This window comes from Serinus canaria, chromosome 1A (assembly GCF_022539315.1).
Source record: "Serinus canaria isolate serCan28SL12 chromosome 1A, serCan2020, whole genome shotgun sequence".
Lineage (NCBI taxonomy): Eukaryota > Metazoa > Chordata > Aves > Passeriformes > Fringillidae > Serinus > Serinus canaria.
Genome location: NC_066314.1, coordinates 34,368,883 through 34,389,996, shown reverse-complemented (window position 1 = coordinate 34,389,996; position 21,114 = coordinate 34,368,883). Strand labels below are relative to the sequence as shown.

At 40.5% G+C, this 21,114-nt stretch overlaps 1 protein-coding gene across 4 annotated transcripts in view; it reads left to right on the top strand.

The window, feature by feature from the left end:
- The window catches only part of PTPRB (protein tyrosine phosphatase receptor type B), a 62,500-nt gene extending 41,716 nt beyond the window's left edge, over window positions 1-20,784 (top strand). For 3 of the 4 annotated variants that reach the window (XM_018910164.3, XM_050985880.1, XM_030237880.2), the window contains 14 exons: window positions 1,773-1,922; window positions 3,163-3,406; window positions 4,549-4,655; window positions 5,155-5,254; window positions 6,793-6,876; window positions 6,980-6,997; window positions 7,102-7,183; window positions 7,643-7,733; window positions 8,878-8,954; window positions 9,765-9,899; window positions 10,962-11,084; window positions 11,288-11,451; window positions 12,545-12,680; window positions 15,043-20,784. In XM_018910164.3, coding sequence (XP_018765709.2) covers window positions 1,773-1,922; window positions 3,163-3,406; window positions 4,549-4,655; window positions 5,155-5,254; window positions 6,793-6,876; window positions 6,980-6,997; window positions 7,102-7,183; window positions 7,643-7,733; window positions 8,878-8,954; window positions 9,765-9,899; window positions 10,962-11,084; window positions 11,288-11,451; window positions 12,545-12,680; window positions 15,043-15,189 — 1,658 coding nt within the window. In that variant the 3' untranslated portion in view covers window positions 15,190-20,784. The remainder of the gene's footprint in view (window positions 1-1,772; window positions 1,923-3,162; window positions 3,407-4,548; window positions 4,656-5,154; window positions 5,255-6,792; window positions 6,877-6,979; window positions 6,998-7,101; window positions 7,184-7,642; window positions 7,734-8,877; window positions 8,955-9,764; window positions 9,900-10,961; window positions 11,085-11,287; window positions 11,452-12,544; window positions 12,681-15,042) is intronic. The other variant, XM_050985869.1, reaches the window with a different exon arrangement.
- Window positions 20,785-21,114: the final 330 nt, after the last annotated feature.

Here is a 21,114-nt window from a genome sequence, read left to right as displayed (position 1 = left end):
CCATTCTTTTGTCTCTGTTGTGATAGACAATGCAGGATTTTGACTATATTGCCTCTCATCACATTTCCAGACCAAATTATTTGGCTCATTTATGAAATTTAGCCTGAGAAATATAAATACTTTGTCCTCATCATCACATGCCTTGTCTTCTTCAGTTGTCTTCATGCTCACTACTTGGCTTTCTGTATCTGGCTGTTTCCCCTCATTGATGGTAGCTATTCTCAGCACAAATATCCATCAATAAGGACACTGGATTGCAGTACCACATTCTCTTTTGGCGTCTATAGACTGTTCTGAGGTGCTACCTGACCAAATCACCTGTAGGACTTTTACCAGAGGGAGGATCCAGGTATCTATAGCATGTGCTTTGAAACAGTTTATTCAGTTTCTCTACCCATAGGCTGCTGAGTGAAGTATCAGTAGCGTCTGCTGGTACCTCTGCACTGCCAGGCATCACTGCAGTCAACAGCCTGCCATTGCTGACCCTAGAGCTGCCCCAGATTTTGCACTACGTCAGGATTCAGTGGCACAGCACAATGCAGAGGCCTGCACTGTTCCAGGGCTAAACTCAAAAATGAGAGGATGGGCAGGAGGTCTGTATTCAGGGACACCTCTGTAGCTGCTTTTTAAAAGCCACATTTGTCTGAAATGCTAGATCACAAAAATTATGTTTGCTTTGGGAGCTATTGAGCTAAGCTAGAATTCAGTCACCAAACTACTTTTTCCTTTGCCCCTTGAAAAGTTGCCTTTTAAATCTCCTTCCTCTATCACAAAGGATACTACAAATCCAGATGTAAGACCTAGTTATTCATGTCACAAGAGGTGAGACCGAGTCCTGTTTGAAGATTTGCTGAGCATGTTTATTCTTATTTGGTTTATGTTCATGTTTGTTTATTGTCACTTACCTGTTTTGAACACTGCTGCTCTCCCAGGCCCTGGTTAACACTGGAGGCCCTACCTCAAGGGAACACAAAAAATTGCAGCTAGACTTTGTAGATGTAAGAAGTCTAGCTAAAAAGCATATAAATGTACGAATTTTTGGTTCTTTTGGCATTCGAAAAGCTTTTGAAATTTAGCCTCCTGCTTACGGTTTTTATATGTTTCCCATATGTGCAATATAGTTTCAGTACTATAGATTTTTAAAAGAATCAGCAAGGTAGATCCTTAAAATCCCCACTTTTGCTGCACTTTCTTCCCTGTGTACTTCACTTTCCAGTTTACTTCTGCTGTGTCACTGTTCAAGGTGTAGTTTTGTATCATACACAGAACATTTCCTATGCAGATTCTGAAGCCAGTCTAGAAAATGGTAATCTGTATTTGAGTGCTCTGTCTGGCTAGCCTTGGCTATTCCTCTGGAAGAGAAAGCAGAAATATAGAAGCTTAAAATAGGTAACTTCTGTAGCGAGTGTGTTAAGTGGCCTCCAAATACTTGGCTTAACCTGTGTTGTTTTCAGCAGCTACAATTTCTGTTTTCATAGGCTTGACACGACTTTAATGCATTTCCATGTGGGCTTCTGCAGGAATTCATACTGAGGAGGTGTCACTCTTATTATGGTGAACACACTGCTGGCTTGTTCCATCTTCTGTCAGTTTCACTGTGGGAGGTGAAGATGCTTTCTTGATTGCAGAGAGAGTAGAATCAGAGACTTGGGTCCAGGCAACCGAGATTTATTACAAATTGCATTTTTCTTATTAGATCTAGCTCACAGCAAGTACATAGGTAATGCTTTTTTTCTATTTTGTATTTATTTTCCATTTATTTAATTACTCAGGTCCTCCTCAGCCACCTCCAGATGTACGAGTGAATAAAAAAGAGGTGCTGATTACCAAATCCTCCATCAACTTTACTTTTAACTGCAGCTGGTTTAGTGATACTAATGGAGCTGTGAAGTACTTTACTGTGGTTGTGAGGGAGGCTGATGGTAAGTGTCATGATTTAATGCTATTCTCTCCATAGCCAGTAAAATTTACATGGGGAAGTACATCCCTATCACTTTGTTTGTCTTATTCACACAAATCCAAAACAGCAACAGGTTTTCTCCTCATCTAATGGCTGAATGTCATACAGGTTTTGGATCTATACTTCCTTCCTAGCCTGAGGATGTAGAGAGTTCTATTCTCAGAGAGTCTGTGGCAACTACAGAGCTCAGACAGAAGCAGTACTCTAGATTACCGTGTCGTGTATGTTCAGACAACTTTTTTAGTCAAAGGCTTATGTTGGTTGCCAGTGAACACAGATCTGTGCCTTGCTGTGCACAGATTTTGAAAGGTAGTTTAAGTGTTAGGTGCGAACACTAAAAGGCAGCCCCTTTGGAGAGTCTCAGTAAACCATGCTGAGAAGCCACAGGTCTGCCAGGTGATGTTTGCTGACTGGAGAACATGACTTTGCATGCAGCACTATAAAATAGAACAGAAATGGTCCTTGTGACAGGCATGTAAACCTCCTTTTCTACAGCTGACCTATTATTGAGATGTGTGTCTGGCAAGTCAGATACACGTCTCAACAATTTATACCTTGTTTTTAGAAGGAGCTTCATTTACTGGCATACCAGGACATATCTTGTGACCTTTATGAAAGTTTCTTAATCTCTCTGTCCATCAGCCCTTGGGAAAAAAACAAAACAAAACCAGATGATATTTCCACTGTCTGCTTTGTCATGTTTGGGCAAACTAAAAAGCTCTTTGAGAAGGACTACTCATTGTCATAGCTTTGCCTATCTGAGTCTCTTCCAGTATTGTGAATTTACATTCAGGGGGCCCCTGTAATTTCCTACTGTAGTTTTTCTCTGTATACAGTAGAGTTGTCAGTTTATGGTGTTTTTTACTTCTTTTTGAAATAGCTAGGAGTAGGATCCAGGAATCTGGATCACAAAAACTCCCAACAACAGCACAGGAAAAAAAGTCATAGCATTTGACCTGTGCATGCGTATTGCAGCAGAAGTTGCACTGAGGACTTGTGAGGAAATCTGCCTAAAAAAATAATAGAAAGGTTGGTACTAGAAACAAGATACACTAACCATTGTAGCATTGTATTCATGAGATAGCCTCCAAGAAACAGAAAATTGAATAAGAGCATATCTTTTAAGAGCTTGAGCCTATAAACCTCATCACAATAATGGCTGCAGCATCTAAACCTTCTGTCTTTCTCTGCACATGATGTAGGCAGTGAAGGACCAAAGCCCGATGAGCAGCACCCATTACCTTCCTACCTGGAATACAAACACAATGATTCTATACGCATCTACCAGACAAATTATTTTGCCAGTAGCTGTGCTGAAAACCCTGACAGTGACTATAAAAGCTTTGACATTAAGCTTGGAGGAGAAATGGAAAATCTGGGAGGAAAGTGTGATCCAGATCACCAGAAATTCTGTGATGGACCTCTAAAGCCTCGAACTGCTTACAGGTTAGACTTATATTGGTAGTTGTGCTCTGTCACATTATTAGTCTTGGTGTCATCTGGGTGCCTGGTCCATTTGAGCTTCAGTAGGTTAGGAACTGCATTGTACAATGTTCTTTGTGTTTCACTGCAAATTTATGAAAGCTTATGAACTTGGCCCTGTTCCATAGGTAAGAACAGGTCATTCACTAGCATGGGAATGATATGATTAATTATTCACAAAACTCTGTGCAGTTAATAGGTTTATTTATTTACATCAACTTGATGGGAAGCTCTCTTATTGCTGCTCAACATTTCTTTGGAAAGACTGAAGGCAATTGGCTAAGTTAAGACAAGAAGAGGCAAGCATGCTTCACTCAGTCTGGCAGAACTACCCCACTTGTTCATTTGGAACAAGCTAGAAAAACCTGGAAGCCATTCTATGCTGTGTCACCATTCTCAGGTTCCAGAACTAGGTCCAGGTTAGCTGTAGGGTATAGAAGAGGATGACTGCCAAGACCAGCCTCAGCAGTTACACTGGCTGTGAGACCAAACATGAGCTCCAGTGTGGCTCATGACATCCCTCCCACAGGCAAATACTGTCCCAAGAGATCTGCAAGCTGCTCACTGAAATGCCACATGGACAGAAGGCCCATGCCAAGGAGTGCCTCTCAGCTTCTTCATCATCATTAAAACAGTGCTAGCCTACTATAGGCTGCTCTCATTAGGGCACATTTCCCAAAACTTCCGTCTGGGAAATACCCACGTTACCAGGAGAACAAAGAAGACTATAACATTTATCCATTAGCACAGTGAAGGGAGAGTGTGTCCCCCCCGAGAAGCATTTCTGAGTCCTCTCTCCTCTGCAGCTTCTGCTAGTCCTGCCTTTAGACATGGTCAGGCTGTGTGTGCCTGCAGCCAGAGCCCCATCTGTTACCTTGCCAGGGTACTTCAGGGCCTTCCACCTGTACTGGCTCGGCTCCCCCATATTTAACTCAGGGATCAGTATTATTAATTAAGTGTAAGACTGTTTAGCTCAGGTGTCTATATTAAGAATTATCTGTGGTCAGTGGAAAGGTTTTTGTTGTCTCAAAGGGGCAAATGAGTTTTTGCTTTTCTGCTGTTGGTTCTGAACATGTGATATGCCATTTTTTTACTGTATTTTTTAGAATCAGCATACGAGCTTTTACTCAGCTTTTCAGTGAAGACCCAAAGGAACTTCCTAAACCGCTCTTTGCAGACACCTTCTTCTCTTTACCGATCACTACAGAGGCAGGTTAGTTTCAGGCTGTTATCAGTGACTGTGACATGTGATTATATATTGTGCCTAAGAATACTCTGGCATCTAGAGCTATTTGTAAGGAGTGGAACAAAGCTTGTTGTGCATGTCCTCTGAGAGGAAGCTGACTTGGCTTATCTACCTTTACTGGAAAATTCAGAGGACTGCTTGACAGAGCTGCTGAAAGTAGAGAAAAGGAAAAATGCTCAGTGAGGCTATCACCAAGAAAGCTTCTAACTGCAAGAGCACCACTCCTATATAATAGAGATTTTGCTTTATTTTACTGTGGTTGGGAGTGAAAAATTTTGTTTAATGTTTTGAAAAAATGAGGACAGAAAATCAAGGCCAGGTTTTAGCTAAGTGTTGTGATGCCATACATTTCCTTTTATTTAGCCATTTTCTTCGGCTGATAATAACAGATCCCCTGAAAGTTATGGATTCTCTGAATCTTTTTATCATTTCCTCAAGATATATAAATATACTGTTTTGTTTCTAGAGCCTCTCTTTGGAGTTATTGAAGGTGTGAGTGCTGGCTTGTTTCTGATTGTGATGTTGGTGGCTGTTACTGCTTTATTTGTCTGCAGACAAAAAGTTGGGTAAGCTGACTCCCCTTGTCAGTCTCTGTTATTGAAATCATGTCAAATTATATTCATTTAAGTAATACAATTTATTAGGCATAGCTAAAATTGGATGGATGCATTGAACTGTTCAACTGCATCCATCAACTGTTCAGTTGATGGATGCATTCAACTGTTCATAGATAAAATCTATGTCCCCCCAAATTCTGTACGCACTACGTATACAATGAATGACTTACATATTAAGAAATCTATATACACTTAATTCAAATGCTGTCAGAATTATGTCACAGAGGGTCCTTGCAACTTCTAGTTTGAAGTAGGAGTCTGAATAGTTCTGAATAAAAAATGGTTTATCATTCAAACTTTTCTCTTCTGGGAAAAAATGTCTTTTTTCAAAAAATGAAGTGTTTCAGATTAATTACATATGCATTGTAGATGGGAAGCTTTTGAAACTGTTCATTTAGACTTTATAATTTCAGTTTAAAAATACTGAGATGTAGCATTACCTCAGTGTCCAAAAGATTAGCTCAAACTTTGCTTCTCATTTTTTGTCGGTTATAGTTGTTTATTTCACATTACAGATGAATCTTAAATAGTGAACTGACATCTTTTTTAAAAAATTAAATACTGTAAGTCGACTGAAAAAAATCTTTATCCATTTGAACTATTTTGCATGATTGAGACGTGAAATTTTTTGTAGTTTCTGAAATTAGGAAAAAACCTCAACATTTCCAGTGTGTGGGAAACACAGCAAGTCTGAAATTCAGTTCTTTTGCTGATACAAAATTAAGTTGATATGTTTTTTAATTTGCTTTTCATATGCCAGAATTTCAGATTGAAAAAAACCCTATTTTCTGACTAGTCATAGCTTTTGGCCAAAATGGATAAACTTCATTATAGAATGTGGTTTCTTGTTTTAAGTTATATACCCAGCAGGATGGCATGGTATAATATCGGTATGGTTTTCCCACATCAGACATAAAGAGAAAGTGTTCTCTAAGGGAGATGTCTTGAAGGAGGAGATGGCAGCAAAAAGATGAAAGGCAGCACTAGCTGTGTGGAGTAAGTACCGCTTCTGTGGCTTTCCCAGAGCCTGCTGTGGTTATGCCACTTACTCCTGCCATGAATGTGGGCATCTGCTACAGGCCTGGTCTGCAGAGTGGATGTGCTGCAAGCTGTAGACCTTTTACAGCTCTGAAAATCTACCTCCATGTTCTTCTACATGTCAACTAAATCAACTGATTTAGGATCCGTCTTAGCATAAGGCACCCTCCTTAATTATGGACTGGGCTGTAAGTGTGTCAGAACAAGAAAGATGTCTTAATACCTGTGCCATGCATACATTCCACATCACTATTGCCAAACTAAAATAAAAGAATGCTCTTAGCTCAGGCTCAGAGTTATGTCACAGGATCAGAATCAAAAATCAAAACACACTGGAAAATGGTAAACTGGAAAATAAGAAATTTAAGAAAGTATAACTTATGTCAGTGCCAACTCTTACCAGTTTTGAAACTTAGTGATATAACAGAATACTTTCCTTTTTGTTCCAGCAATGGCCATGAGAGACCTACAGCGAGGCTGAACATCCGCAGAGACAGGCCCCTGTCAGTCCATTTGAACTTGGGGCAAAAAGGGTACTGTAAAAAGTTTGGTTTATTAACACAGCAATTTGGTTGAACAGTGCCGTTTGATCACTCACTGATGAAGTGTTTATTTTTCTTTTGAAATAATTTCCAGGTATCGGAAAACTTCCAGGTAAAAAGAAAAAAATTAATACCTAAAAACTTCTTGGTAACCAACTGGATAAATTATGACTGTGATTCATCCTGTGATTTTCTTCCTCCTGTTGAATATTTCAGTCCGATCAAAGTCAGTCACTTTGAAGCACACTTCACCAAACTTCAAGCAGACTCCAACTACCTTCTGTCCAAGGAGTATGAGGTGGGATCCTAACCTAGGCAAAGGACTTGCTTTGTGAAGGGGAGGGCTGATTGAATCAGCTGGTTAATGTGTTAGAAAGGTCTGCATTTGTTTGTCTTATTCACACAAATCCAAAAAAGGTGGAGCATTTAATTTGAACTCCACTTGTCTATGTGCAGAAACCGACTCTTCATTTGGCATATTCTGATTGGCAGCCTCTGCCTGATACTTGTCTGGCTAAGATTAGGAGCATTTGTTTGTATGGCACATCTGTGTGATAAAGTGTGGAAGGTACCTGCCAGCCATGCACTTGCTTTAAAACAGTTATGATTACCTATGTATTTTCAGTTTGTTTTTTTATAAAAAAGCACCTGTTTTCTGTCCATGGCGTTTGAGAGCTGATGAGCACTATTTCCCTTTGTGTTGACTTGTCCTTTAATTGTTTCCTCCTCACATTTTATTCCTATTTCTTTTTTGCAGGACTTGAAAGATGTGGGTCGAAACCAGACATGTGACATAGCGCTTCTGCCGGAGAACAGAGGGAAAAATCGATACAATAATATATTGCCCTGTGAGTTTTAGCTTTGGCTGTGTAATATTGCATCACACTAGCTATTTTTCACTTTTTTTCAGCAAGCCTAGTGGAAAAGAGTGCAGCCAATCCCTTCCCTCCTTTCTGTCCAAGATGAAATATCTCTGCCAGCTCAGGTTCTTGTGCTAGGAGGGAGATGATGCATGGCCCTGAATGGCTTCACACAGACCAGTAATTTAATTTCACACTAGAGGTGTAATGACTAGCATTCAGTCCAAGGAGAAAAAGCTCCAGCTATTAGGGGCATTCAGTCACTGGTGATAACAAGGATAGTAGAAATAACAGTAGGGCTTTTTACATACAGAGTATCATCCATTCAGTGCTCTTAGACAGCCTTGCCAAATCTTTGTTCTTCAGTGTACACATCAAACCTACTATACAATATAGAGCTAGTGTGATTCTGCATGGTAAGACGTGTCAAGTTAACCCTGTTCTTCTCATACAAGACCTGTCTGTCGTTGAGAGTTTCCCCCTTTAATCTCCTACCTGTCATTTTGGAGGTAGAACATTGAGGAGGAACACCACATAACTCACTGCTCCAGATCCCCACTAATGGATGTGGCATGTGCTGGCTGCACAGCCTCTCCTGTGTCCTGTCTGCTCATGCCAGCAATGACACCTTACTGAGATCCAACATGGCATTATCTCATGAATCAGTGTCTTGGCAGCTCAGGCACTATATGTTTCTCTACAGAGGGCCCTTCACCTACTGAAGATGTTTAGCCTGCTCAGCATTAGCTCAGAATATCACTGAAGTGCAACTGTTCTTTCAAGGGCAGAGCTGGGCACCAATTTCCAGTACAGCATACTGCTGTTAGGATCAAAGGAGGATGCTATTCTGGCCCTTTTGTTGTCATAACAAATCCTATGCAGCTCAGCAGAGGAAATTCAGTATATTTACTGCATCTTTCTTACCCATCTATCTCCTAGTCTCTGGAACACTCCACAGCACTCACAGATTAAAGAGGCAGTAAAACCAGCAGTTATTCCTTATAAATTAGCTCTTCATATAAAATCTTGTAATAGTGCTGGCAGTCCTTTCACAAACGCATTTCTGTAAGTGCTGAGAGGGACTGAAAATCAAGACTTAGCCCTAAGCCTCTTGCAATCAATTTCTTGCTAGATGATACATCAAGAGTGAAGCTTTCCAATGTGGATGATGACCCTTGCTCAGACTACATTAATGCAAGCTACATACCAGTAAGTGACTCAAGGGTGGTGTTTTACAGTCCTTCTTCTAGTGGTAATTTTTCCATCATCTAAAACTGAATATAAAGCTGGATGGTTAAGGCTCCCCTCCCCCTTCCTTGATTCACTTGAGCTAAAAAACTAAGAAGTCATTTTGTGGGTGTGCTGAAAGACTGTGTCTGACTACCATTAAGTTAACTGTGGGTGATTTACCCAGCACTTAAGGACACTTTCTTGCATTGCTATAGTTATGTAAGATAGCAAGTCTAATTGGCCAAGGACATATTTTAAAAGGTCGCCAATTTTAAACAGTGTCCACAACAACTGTAGCTATCACTGCAGGTGGCATCCTCACTGTAGAGCTGTAGCTCATCCTGACAGCATTGGCACCTTGCAGGGTGACAAAACTGCCTGAAATTAAAATAATGCCCTTTGCCAAAGAGTTATGATTGATAATAGCAGTGGCTTTAGCAATCCAGATTTCAAGACAGAACTCAGCTAGTTTATTAAAAATGATAAATAAAACAAAAACCCCTAGCAGTTTTAAAATTGCTTGTGAGTGTGCCGAACACAAAAGAACAATGGAAAGGTTTGACTGTCACAAAAGGAACAGTATTTAGATAAACTGCCACCATCTCGTCCTTCTCTCTGTTCCAATCAGTCATTTGCTTTCAGGTCCAAGGCAACAATTTAGCTTTCAAAACTATTGTCCCAGGAAGGATTGCTGCAGAGCCCTTTCTGCAATCCCAAGGCTTGTTCAGTTGTTAAAAGATTTTTTTTTCCTGCCTGTTTGGAAACTGATGGAGTTCTCTTTATTTGCAGGGCAATAATTTCCGCAGGGAATACATCGCAACTCAGGGCCCTTTGCCTGGAACCAAAGATGAGTTCTGGAAGATGGCATGGGAGCAAAATGTTCACAATATTGTCATGGTAACCCAGTGTGTTGAGAAGGGCCGGGTAAGCAGTGACTCTTCTTTGTTAATAATGTCTTTTTTAATACCTATTAAAAGTTTTTGCTTCTTATTTTCATCACACTAAAACCTAAAAGACCCCAGTCAAGGAGATAAACAGCATGAAAGAAAAGGTATCATATAAAGACTGGAGACAGATTAAGGCTGTGAAGTGAGGATACACAGACAGTCTCAAGATCATGCAGCATGTCAAGGCTAGAATTAGGAACAGAGCTCAATGCTTCTGGTCTCTAATCCAGGACTTTGTTCACTAGACAATTCTCTTCAGCATGCAGAAGGACAACCACCAACAAAAAGTGCCTGTTTAACACATCAACTCTGATCAACTTCTACTTTAAAATAAGCTCTGGAGAGCAAATGTTGATCAGTAAATACATCAAATTATCTCTGCTATATAAGCCCTGATGTAGTTAGCAAAGAGACCACTCATGTATTTAACACTCTTCCTGAGTGCAGGTGTAGCATACCTCCCCAGGTATGACCGCGTCCTGTCCCTTTGTAAGACAGCAACTAGATCTGTAAGAAGATTAAACAAACTTGAAGTAGTCATCCTCTAGTAGCACATACAGGGTCAATTCCTCTCAGCTTGCCATTTTTTTCCTGAGGAGAAGGTAAAAGCCAACACAGAATAGGATCTGTATCCTTCTGCATCTCACTGGTTGCAAGTGGGATCCTACTGCCATGTCTCAGCAAGAGGTGAGCAGGGGGCACTGGAGGCACAGCTCTCATCCAAGCAGAGATTTGAGAAGAGTTGGCACAGAAAATATGCCCTATAAGAAGGCATCAGTGAAGTGCTTCCCATTCCCCCCATCACAAATGAATTATGAGAACTTCCATTTCCCACCCCCATGCTAACCCATTCCTATGCCAGACCCTGTTCAATGACATGGCAGAGAGTGGCATCTCTCTCTGAATTCAGCTGCTGCCTTTTTTCCTTCAGCCTCAGGCACAAACAAGAGGTCTGAAGTCCTCTTCTGCCAGTGCAGGATGGTGGCATTGTTTGTAGCTATTTTGACCACTAAATCTGTCTTTCCTTGTGTCCCTGCAGGTAAAGTGTGATCAATACTGGCCCCATGACCAGGATTCCTTGTACTATGGAGACCTGATTGTTGAGATGCTGTCTGAATCAGTGCTCCCAGAGTGGACAATACGAGAGTTTAAAATCTGCAGTGTATGTTTGCATTTTTTTTCTTTCCTGATTAATTGGCTTAAAACACTTGCAACGCTAAATTAGGAAGGTTTATTTTGCTGTACCACTCTTGCATCATGCCTGACTCCCCTCTGGTGGAAGCTATAGTATTTGCTCTGAGGGTACCTGTTCTATGTGTCCCTTCCTCTCTTGTCCTTATGACCCACACTTTTGAATCCCAACAGGAAGAGCAGCTTGACTCAACAAGGCTCATTCGTCACTTCCACTACACTGTATGGCCAGATCATGGTGTGCCAGAGACCACCCAGTCCCTGATTCAGTTTGTCAGAACTGTAAGAGATTATATCAACAGGACCCCAGACACAGGACCAAGTATTGTACACTGCAGGTATGTGCAGCAGCAAAACATTAGTGGCACAGAGCCCTTGTGCCTACCCTTGGGAAGATCCCAAATCTTCATCCCTGTTAGACTATGGGCAGCTGCAGAATCTGAGAGATAGCTGATGGTCTTAAGTTTCCAGATACATCAGAGCAGTATTCCCAAAGCACATGCATTCACCCATAACCTCACCCTGGAGATGGCTCGAAAATTATTCTTAGGGAGCCACTGTGTCTCTGTGGTACCACTGCAGAGCATGAAAGTGTGAGCAGCTGCCACTGCTCATCAGCTTTTGTATTCTTAAATTGCCCACGTGCTGCTGTTGTGGAACAACGTTTGAATGACAAAGGGGTCTTTAAAAGGTAAGGTATACCCGGGGTGAATCTGACTGTGTGTGGATGTTGAGACTAGCTGAGGATCTGTCCTTCCCCTGTTCTGACTGAGACTCCCTTTTCTCACTGCCTTTTCATGTTCTTCTGCTTTTTCCATCCCTGGCAGTCACAGGGGTGCAGTTTTCCCTCAGTTCTGTGGTCCACTTGCATAAAAAATTGCAAAATTGAACTGTCTGATCTGTTATCCCCTGGCCAGTTGCAGCAGAGTATAGGGCTACAGAGGGAGAAAGAGTGCGGTTGGGGCTGTATCTTCTGATAAAGCCATATGTTCACTGGTAGTACCTGATTGTAGTATCTGACCTCTCCACCATTATATGGGCTGAGGCTTGTGTCTTACATGACCCTGCCTGTGTCTGCCTGTGCTGACAGCATGTGCTGCAGCATGTCAGATGTCTGCTGTGTCCCACAGCTGCATCTCTGGAGAGAAGAGGTTTCAAAGTTAGAGTCAGGTGCAGTCTTTCAGTGTATTAATTGACTGGGTTAATCCAAAGCAGGAAGCAGTGCAGGCAGTAGCAGAGATCCCTCTACCATTACTATCCTTTCCTCCTTCCTAAGCAAATTCCATTATAAGGTGGTTTAAAGGCCCAAAGGTGCCATTTCAGCCATTTGCTTCTCACCCTGGAGATCTGAACTTTACAAAAGTATCACATGAAGATCGTGAATGCTTTGATCCATCTGCTTTTTAATCTCTTGGGGTTTTTTTTTTCCAGTGCTGGTGTTGGCAGGACTGGCACATTCATTGCACTGGACCGAATTCTGCAGCAGCTGGATTCGAAGGACACTGTTGACATTTATGCAGCAGTCCATGACCTAAGGCTTCACCGTGTTCACATGGTTCAGACAGAGGTAAGGTTTGGATAGCCTGCTATGCAGCAGCAACAGCTACAGTGTGTAATAATCAGTCTCATCTTAAAGGCTCTCAAAGCACTTTGCACTTACTCCACTGTGAAATACGAGCTAGATGTATTTTGGCTCTGTGAGAATTTCCAGTTCAGGTTTTTTTTCCATTGGCTCTCTTGGAGAGGGTGCAAACCATCACAAGTTGCAGTTATGCTTCTTGTAGATTTCTCCCTTTTTTTGCCCAGGCTCATTATCACCCCAGCAGCATTATGCATCAGGCACTTAACAGCTCACAGTTGCTTCAATGCGGAGTCCAGTAAATGAGCTTTAAGTGGAGATAGGTCCTTCTGGGATGGGTTTGGAAGACAAGCCTAAACCAAACAGATAGGTTGACATAATGGGAAAGAGGAATGCAGGACAGAGAAAATTAGATGTATGCAATTTTAAAACTCTGGCCACTGTGACCTTGTGCCTTTGCAGTTTATGTTTTATTGAGCTGCTCTGTCATTTTCATTACAATTATTTTGGGAAGTTGATTGGCATTCTCCTGGCATGCTATGGAAAAACAAGTACATTTGTTCTCAAAGTTCAGAAAAAGTAAATATTTCTTTCTGTGCTTTTAAAATGCCAAGAAAATCATGTGATACTGATAGGAGCTGAACATTTAGGAGCTGATTTAATAAAGATGTTTTGTGGAGTTACTCTGTACATTTTCCTTGTGAACCATTAAGAGACAAATGAGAACAAGTTTGATGTGTCTGCCTGTTGCTTGATACTAATGGAGCTCTTTGCTGCAATTTGGAAACCAATATGTCAGTGACAGCATTTTCTGATGTAAAAGTTTCATATGGGTATAAAAAGAGGCCCAGCTGGGAGCACAAAACAAAGGGGCTCCTGGAAATGTCTTAATCATAGAAGACCTTCTTTTGGAGGAGAGACAGGTTCCCAGCTAGTCTCTGCATCTTCAGGGACAGATCCTCCTACATTCCCATCATCTGTAACCTGCAAAGGCAGACAGACATCTCAGGAGGATGGCTCTTTTTCCCTAGCTGGAAAAAAGAGGCAACTATCTCAAGAACCTAAATTTGACTTATAAACCACTAAAGTTGTGTGATACAAAACCTGCCTTTGGCATGAGCTTGACATGATGTTTAAGTCAAAAGGCAGCCAGATCCACACAAAAGTCAAAGGCCACAGTACCATCATACTTGGCAATATTCAGTCACAGAAAAACAGCACCAACAAAGCAATGCCTCTGCTTCAGACTTGGCTCCACAATGCTTAAGACAAGGGACTGAAGGTGGAGGCAGGCAAGGGAAAACTCTGTACATCAGCTCAAAAGGCAGCATGCTACAACAGCTATAACCATTCCAGTTGAAAATGGTCCTCGCCAAAGAAAGTCTCCATGCTTGGCCAATTTTCCATCGTGTTGGTGGGTGGGGTGCAAGGTTCTGCTCCGCAGTGAGCGCAGCTGCATGTGCATAAAGGCAGATATCCTCACTTTCCCAGAACCAGAGCGCTGAGAGAAAGACTCAGGACAATGGCCGAAGGTGTGAGGGGAGAAAATACATATATTTATTGGAGAAATTATGTTTTTGAGATAATGTTAAAAAGGTACACCTGGATATATAAACATGCTCGGCCTGACTTTTGGGTACCAGATTACACTAATCAAAATACTATTGTGACCTATGTCATAAACCACAAAGAGTAGCAAAGCATGAAAGTTTATTAATCTATTCTGTCAAGATAGTTTCGTGAGTAATCAACATTCAATAACATGCTGACCCTCCTTACTTTGGTTGTGAATGTCAGCTTCATTCTGTGAAAGGCACTCTTCAGAAAAGACTGTCATTCTTATAAGTTCTAAGAAATAAACTTAGAAATTATGCTGGATCTGAAAAAAAAGTTTTTTCAGAGATTTAGGTTTCTTACAGTTGTCTGAAATATTTATACAATTCTGTGGAAAATGTTTCTTTTCAGAACAAGAAGAAAAATCAGGAAATTGTTTGTCTTTCCTGCATGCTTCCCTGTGCATATTAATTCTTCTACATATACTTTATACCGAAGCATTCAGAAGTAGTAGTTATCCAACAGAGCACCATGTGAAATTGCACTTTACAGTTGCTAAAGCTTTCATTAATGGCATGATCTGTCAAAACAGACTGTGTTCATATGTTTTACTGGTATTATTTCTAAAGAGAGGTGATCCCAAAAGTTTACTATATTATTAGTGTGAAAAGGAGATATATTTTAACTTTTAACACCACCCTTGACTTTTTGAGGGAGTTGGCTCGTAATGATTTTTCACAGTACAGAAAATTAAATTACAAAATTCCTCAGTGTCTTAAAAACAAATCTTTTGCAGTGTCAATATGTGTATCTACATCAATGTGTGAGAGATGTGTTAAGAGCCAGGAAACTTCGAAGTGAACAAGAAAATCCCTTATTTCCAATATACGAAAATGTGAATCCAGAGTATCACAGAGGTAACTGCAAGTTTATCCAATTGTAAAATGTTTCAAATATAGTAGCTCACTGACAATGTAATTGAGGGGGAATTGTGCTATCCTTAACCATTGATATTTCTTTGCTTCCTGGACCTTCATTTGTTCCCTCTGCTTTTTTCATCCTTGCAGTTGTGTCTTTATTTTCTCTATTAGTAGTCATTATAACATCACTTCCTGCTCCCACCTTACCTTTATGCTCTCACTATCCATAAGCAACTGAGAACACTGACGGCACTCACTGGGCTCTTCTGCCATTCATGGAGTTCAGTTCTGTCTGCATCACCCTCATCTGCTGTTGACAATATAGGCAGCCTTGGGAGACTTCCCATCTGCTTCGACTGGAAAATATAGGTGCCCTAAGGCTGCACTCTTTCTTTCTCCCCAGGCTCCCCATCCTTGTAGGCTCCTTTTCCTAGCTTGTATCCACTCCCTTGCTGATAAGAGCGGCAGGAGTAGCAAACCTGGCACAAGCGCTGCCCTTCACCTCCTGGGCCCATGGCCAGAGGACCGGTGTGGAGAAGCTGTAAGCAGTGGTGACCTTGTGCCTTGGTAGGGCTGATTCCTAAAGGATGTAGAAATTTTTAGGGTCAAGACAGAAGGATCTCAGTATTTCCACAAATTTTGACATTAGGAATTAGGATTATATCATAAGAAATCGAAATAATTTTCTTGATCTAGCCTGTAGAAATCTGACTTGTCATAGACTGGTAGAACAGGCTTGGAGGAGACCAAGAACTGAAACATCCAGGTTTCACACATTTCACACATTGACCAAGCAGAGGTGGGATCTGAATTTTACCTGTAACATCCATCACCAGCCAGTGCTGCTGCCACACAGCCACCTCTCAGAGCACTCCTGATTCTGTGTTGGTTTACTTTTTCTAATCTCCTTTTTCCTTGCTTTCAGATGCTGTTTATTCAAGTCACTAAGAATGTTAGAGATATCTGCTTTTGTGAACACATTTGTTAACTAGGGGTTTTGTTTTGGTTTTTTTATGTATGTATTTCATGCACCAGAAAGGTTCCAGACCTTTTGGATGAGACTGTGTATAATTTATTGGTCTGGTGATTTTTTTTAAAGATATATAATTTAAATGTAATAGATATTAATGTATATAATTGTATTTTGGCATTATGTAAATATGTATTTTTTCTATATTGTTTATATTAATATTATGCTTCAGATAATACTATTTTTTCTTATCACAGTTTTTATAAACTGTTCTACACAAACTATTTTAAATTGTATGGCTAACAGGACTGCTGAGTTTGGGGCGCTATTGGCATGACATGGAAAAAGTCCTATACAGAGAACCTCATTTTTAAAAAATATTTCAGTGTTTGTAAGATGAAATAAGCTACTATTAAGCAAGGGAACAGTAGTCCTGTATAGAAATTACAATGCTACTCTATACTTTAAACTTACTGCTTTTCATCTGACAAAAATGGGAGTAACCCATATCACAGTGCATTCCTTTTACAGAACTCATTAACAACCGAGCAGAACAGGGTTCACCTCACTAGAAGCAACTGTTTCAGTCTAGTGTGACATAGTAGAAAAATATCAAACAACATACACTGCAGTGAAGTCTAGCAGACCTTTCTCTGACCACATACTCTGGGGGGAGACAGGTCACATACTGGTTTCTTTACACTGGTTTAAGAGAGCAGAATCAGACCACAACTTGTGTCTGTGCACTTTCACTTGTGTAAAATTTTTATTAAAAAGGTGTTCAAAGACACTCCTCAGACATTTGCATTAACAAACATGTGAGGATGTGAAGTCTGGCAACTTCCGTAGCTCATCAGAAACAATGCTGTACCATGACAGCCGAAAAAGTAGAGAGATGGCAAACATACTGAAACAAAGACATATAAAGGTATATATCCCACAGTTGACTCAACTGGAGTGCAGCTTTACTCCAGTTGAGTGCCCCAAGTGTTGGTATCTTTCAAATGCCACTTGCTTTCACAGGGGGCAGTTTGGCCCCAGCATGTCTTCATAGAAAGAATTCTCCACTGGAATGTTATGTGATGTCCCCACCACAGGGGCAGTTGGAGTGGAAAAAGGCTCATCAGGGAATGTAGGCTGGCAGGGCTGTCCTGATCATAGGATCATCTTATGTTTTGGGTTGGAAGAGACATTAAAGATCATATAGTTCCAACCCCCATGCCCCCAGGCAGGGGCTCATTACTGAAAACACGTTTAAAATTAAAAACATATCAACTTAATTTTGTATCCATAAAAGAACTGGATGATAGCAAGAAGTACAGTCAAAGAGCACTTACCAGGTATCCTGCCCAGCCGAGTGGATTATACACAGCCTTGCTCTCCTCTGCAAAGAGGCATCTCATTCAAGGGTCTGAACACACTGTTCAGCTATTATCTGTCTTCATGAAACACTCCTCAAACAAATAGTGAAGAGACAGTACACAGTTCGTCACCACCATGAAAAGAAGGAAGGGCTTCATAGTTCTTCTTTCATATATCTACCCATACTTTTCATAGAGAAAATTTGGCTTGTTGCTGAAGACAAGTGCCTAAATTCCACTTCTGTTTTGGAGAAAAATAAATATTTCTGAAGGCCTACTGAGAATCAGTAAGTAGCTGAGTGCCTAACTGAGGAACTCCTGTGCCACAGCAGGACTGTGCATATCCATGTTACTGTAGTTTTCCTAGAGGAGGTAACAACCTGATAGTCACTCTTCCTACTCCATCTGGAATGTTATCCTTTCTTGACCAAATACCCTCATATGCCACAGAAGCCACCCTTCAAATCAGCTGTCACAGCTGCTCAGAACATGTAAACTTGGCTATTCTTTTTAGGTGTTTCTGAATGAAAATACTACTCATCCCTCCTGCATGTCCTCTTTGGTACCACACAAACCTCAAAATTCGCCACCCTTAATGGAAACCAAAGAAGAAGGGAACTAGCATTAGAGTGGAAGACATTTTCACAGAGGAAAGTCTAAGCAAAACCACAAAGAAATGAGCAGGTTTTCTGCAGATGCCTTCTTTTCTCTATTGCCTTTGCTAGATGGCTAGGTGAGCAAGCAAGGACAAACAAGCATGGCAGCTTTAGATCAGTTGTTGATCTGGCTAGTAACTTCTACATTTAAAGCATCATGAAAACTGCTGTTGTGTTGCATGCACTGCATTTGGTCCTTTTTTGCAGGGGTAGCCAAGGAGCGAAGATCACCATGTTAGTTATCAGCAGTGCAATTACACTGTTAACACACACCAAGTGTACCCTATAAATTATCTCACACTCTATATCACCGTGTCATTTTTTAATGCTGAGGGAAATGGAGCTCACTCAATACTTTATGATCTGAGGGCAAAAGTCTGATTGTATGTGTGTTGTTCATCATTGTCAGAAAGACACACATCATTCTGCAGTTTATTTCATCATTCTCAGCTCCCTTGTCTGCAGCTACAGAGTTTGTACATGTGTACCCAAAATTATGTCATGGCAGACAGCTAGTTTCATCTTTTCTCTCAGCTAATAAAGGACACTGTTCATAAACCTCTTCCTCCTCATCACTTCATAACATGACAGATGACCTTAAACACTCTGGCACAATGCTCTTGAGCAGCTTTACATTTCTGCCCAAGTAGGTCACACATGAGACGGTATACACGCATTATTGCTCTGGTTCTGCTCTCAAGCCAATTCTGCTCATGTGAAACCAGTGTAAATCCACTGAGAAAAAGTAAAAAAGTATCAATGTAGCATTTTGTTCATATACAACACCTACTTATCAATATAAGTAGTTATATTTATTGTGCCTCTAAGCTGAATAACAGGACTGATGGGAAATTGTTATTGTAACAAGAATAGATTTGAGGGAGCTTGTGTGCTGAACAAAGACAGCTCTTAAGGAAAAAGACATCTTTTAAATTTCCTTGATGATGTTCAGAATTCCCTTCTTGATGTTTCCCAATAATAATGTTAGAAAGCAAGGCTAGTGTTGTTACTGATCCATAAGCTAAGATTTGCACACTTGGAGCCCATCCTTTGAATCTCTGCATGCTCCACAAAGCTACCTGAGTACTTTCATGAAAGTCAACTGGATGCTTGCCTGAAGAAAATACCATTCCACTTCCGAAGCACTTGCAGGGTTGGGCTTTTAGGTTAATTCAAATTTTTGTATTGAAAGTTATTTAATAATGAAAAAATTGTAATAAATATTTTTTTTAATCTGTGCAATAAAATTACAAGATCCACTAGCGATTGTAGGGGAAAAAATAGATTTTACATAGCTGGAGTTGATAAATGATATTTTTTGTTACTAATGGAACACAAAAGTGGGTGAGAGAAATAGGCATACTGTGAAGATGTCAAAAAGTGCAACTTTATACATTTTTCTCTGCTGCTATAGTTATTTAGCAATAAATAATGCCTAAAATGCCAGAAATATTATTTTGTGCCATAATATGCTATGATTTTCCTTCCAGTTGTAGAACAGAGAAAAGAAAATGTGTGAGCTTTAAGTTTATATTATGTATTGTATATGGTTATTTACACTTTGACTTTGAAAGCACAAAGTTAAACACTAGGCAAACAGGAGTATCTGAGCACTTAGCCATGCTCCTCAGCCTGGGATTTAATGTGTGGACTAGAGGGAGGAGAACAATAGCCATCAAATCACTCTATCAGCATCTCTCTCCAAGGCCACAGAACAGAGAAATGCATCTGACACTCAGAGATACAGCCTACCACAGCCACAGCTTCATGTCCAAGGAGTGCCCAAGCAGGTGCTTAACATTTATTCAGATTTCTTTCAATACTTCAGACGTGCAGTTTGTATAAATAAAATGCAATATAGAATGACCACCACTCCCTCATGGCCCTGTCACAAATATCGGGGCTCTGGAGCTGTGAGCTCTGGGACCTGTAATCCCAGGATGCTGAACTTTGAATTGAAATGAGTGCTCATGCCAGTGTTTGGGCAACTGCTGTAGACCCCGTGCCCTCAACTGCCTCTCTCACGCTGACAAAATCTAACTCCTGACCTGTTGGGAGCACCTCTATGGCCAAAGCAAACTGGTTTGTTATCAGTGACCTCACAGATCAACAGCTGGTTCAAACTGGGACTTTTTTTCAAGGCTGGCAGGAAATACTGAAGACTAGGGACTAGCTAATTGAGAAAAAACTGTGGCATTGGGACACATACAGTGTCAGCAATGCTAGTAGTCTAATATCCATGACAGTTTAGTTGTTTCTTGGTTTATTTGAAAGCTAGAGAAATACTGTAAGCAACATTAGGAAGCTAAATATATATTGCTCTAGAGCAGGGCAGTACACTATGGTGAAAACCCCACAGTTTTGAAATTTGGCCAACAATAAATTCTTTGCCAGTGCCTGGAGTAAAGTGTCTGAAAAACATCTTCAGTACTTATTCCATGCTCATATGCAATATAGTTACTTATAATCACTGGGTGAACACACAACTGTGCTACAATTGTCAATTTAATTTATGCGTTTAAGTATATTTTTATATTTTTAGCTACAGTCAACAAATCAAATATATTTGAGTGTATTTTACACATTTTTATAAATACTTCATGAATAAAACATTCATTTTAAAAAAAATCACATTTTTGTTCTTCTGTTTGACTGCCTTTTCATTATGGATTTTATTGTCCTGCTGCTCAGAGAAAAGGTCATAAGTGAGTTTGATTTCAATTGAGACAATCTTCAGAGAACATTAAATTCAGCAGAAGCTCAGCCTGTTGGGGGAAAAGAGGCTCTGCTGTTGCCCGCTGGCCAGATTAGTGCCCATGTGGAAAGATACCGTTGTTCTCTTCTCTCCCTGGTTTTGTGCCCTCCTTTAATAAGCCAGACACTGTCTGGGTTATGCAGTGGATATTTGAAACCACAGTGGGCCTTGAACTTGAGTGCCTGTTATTTTAGAAACATCTTGCC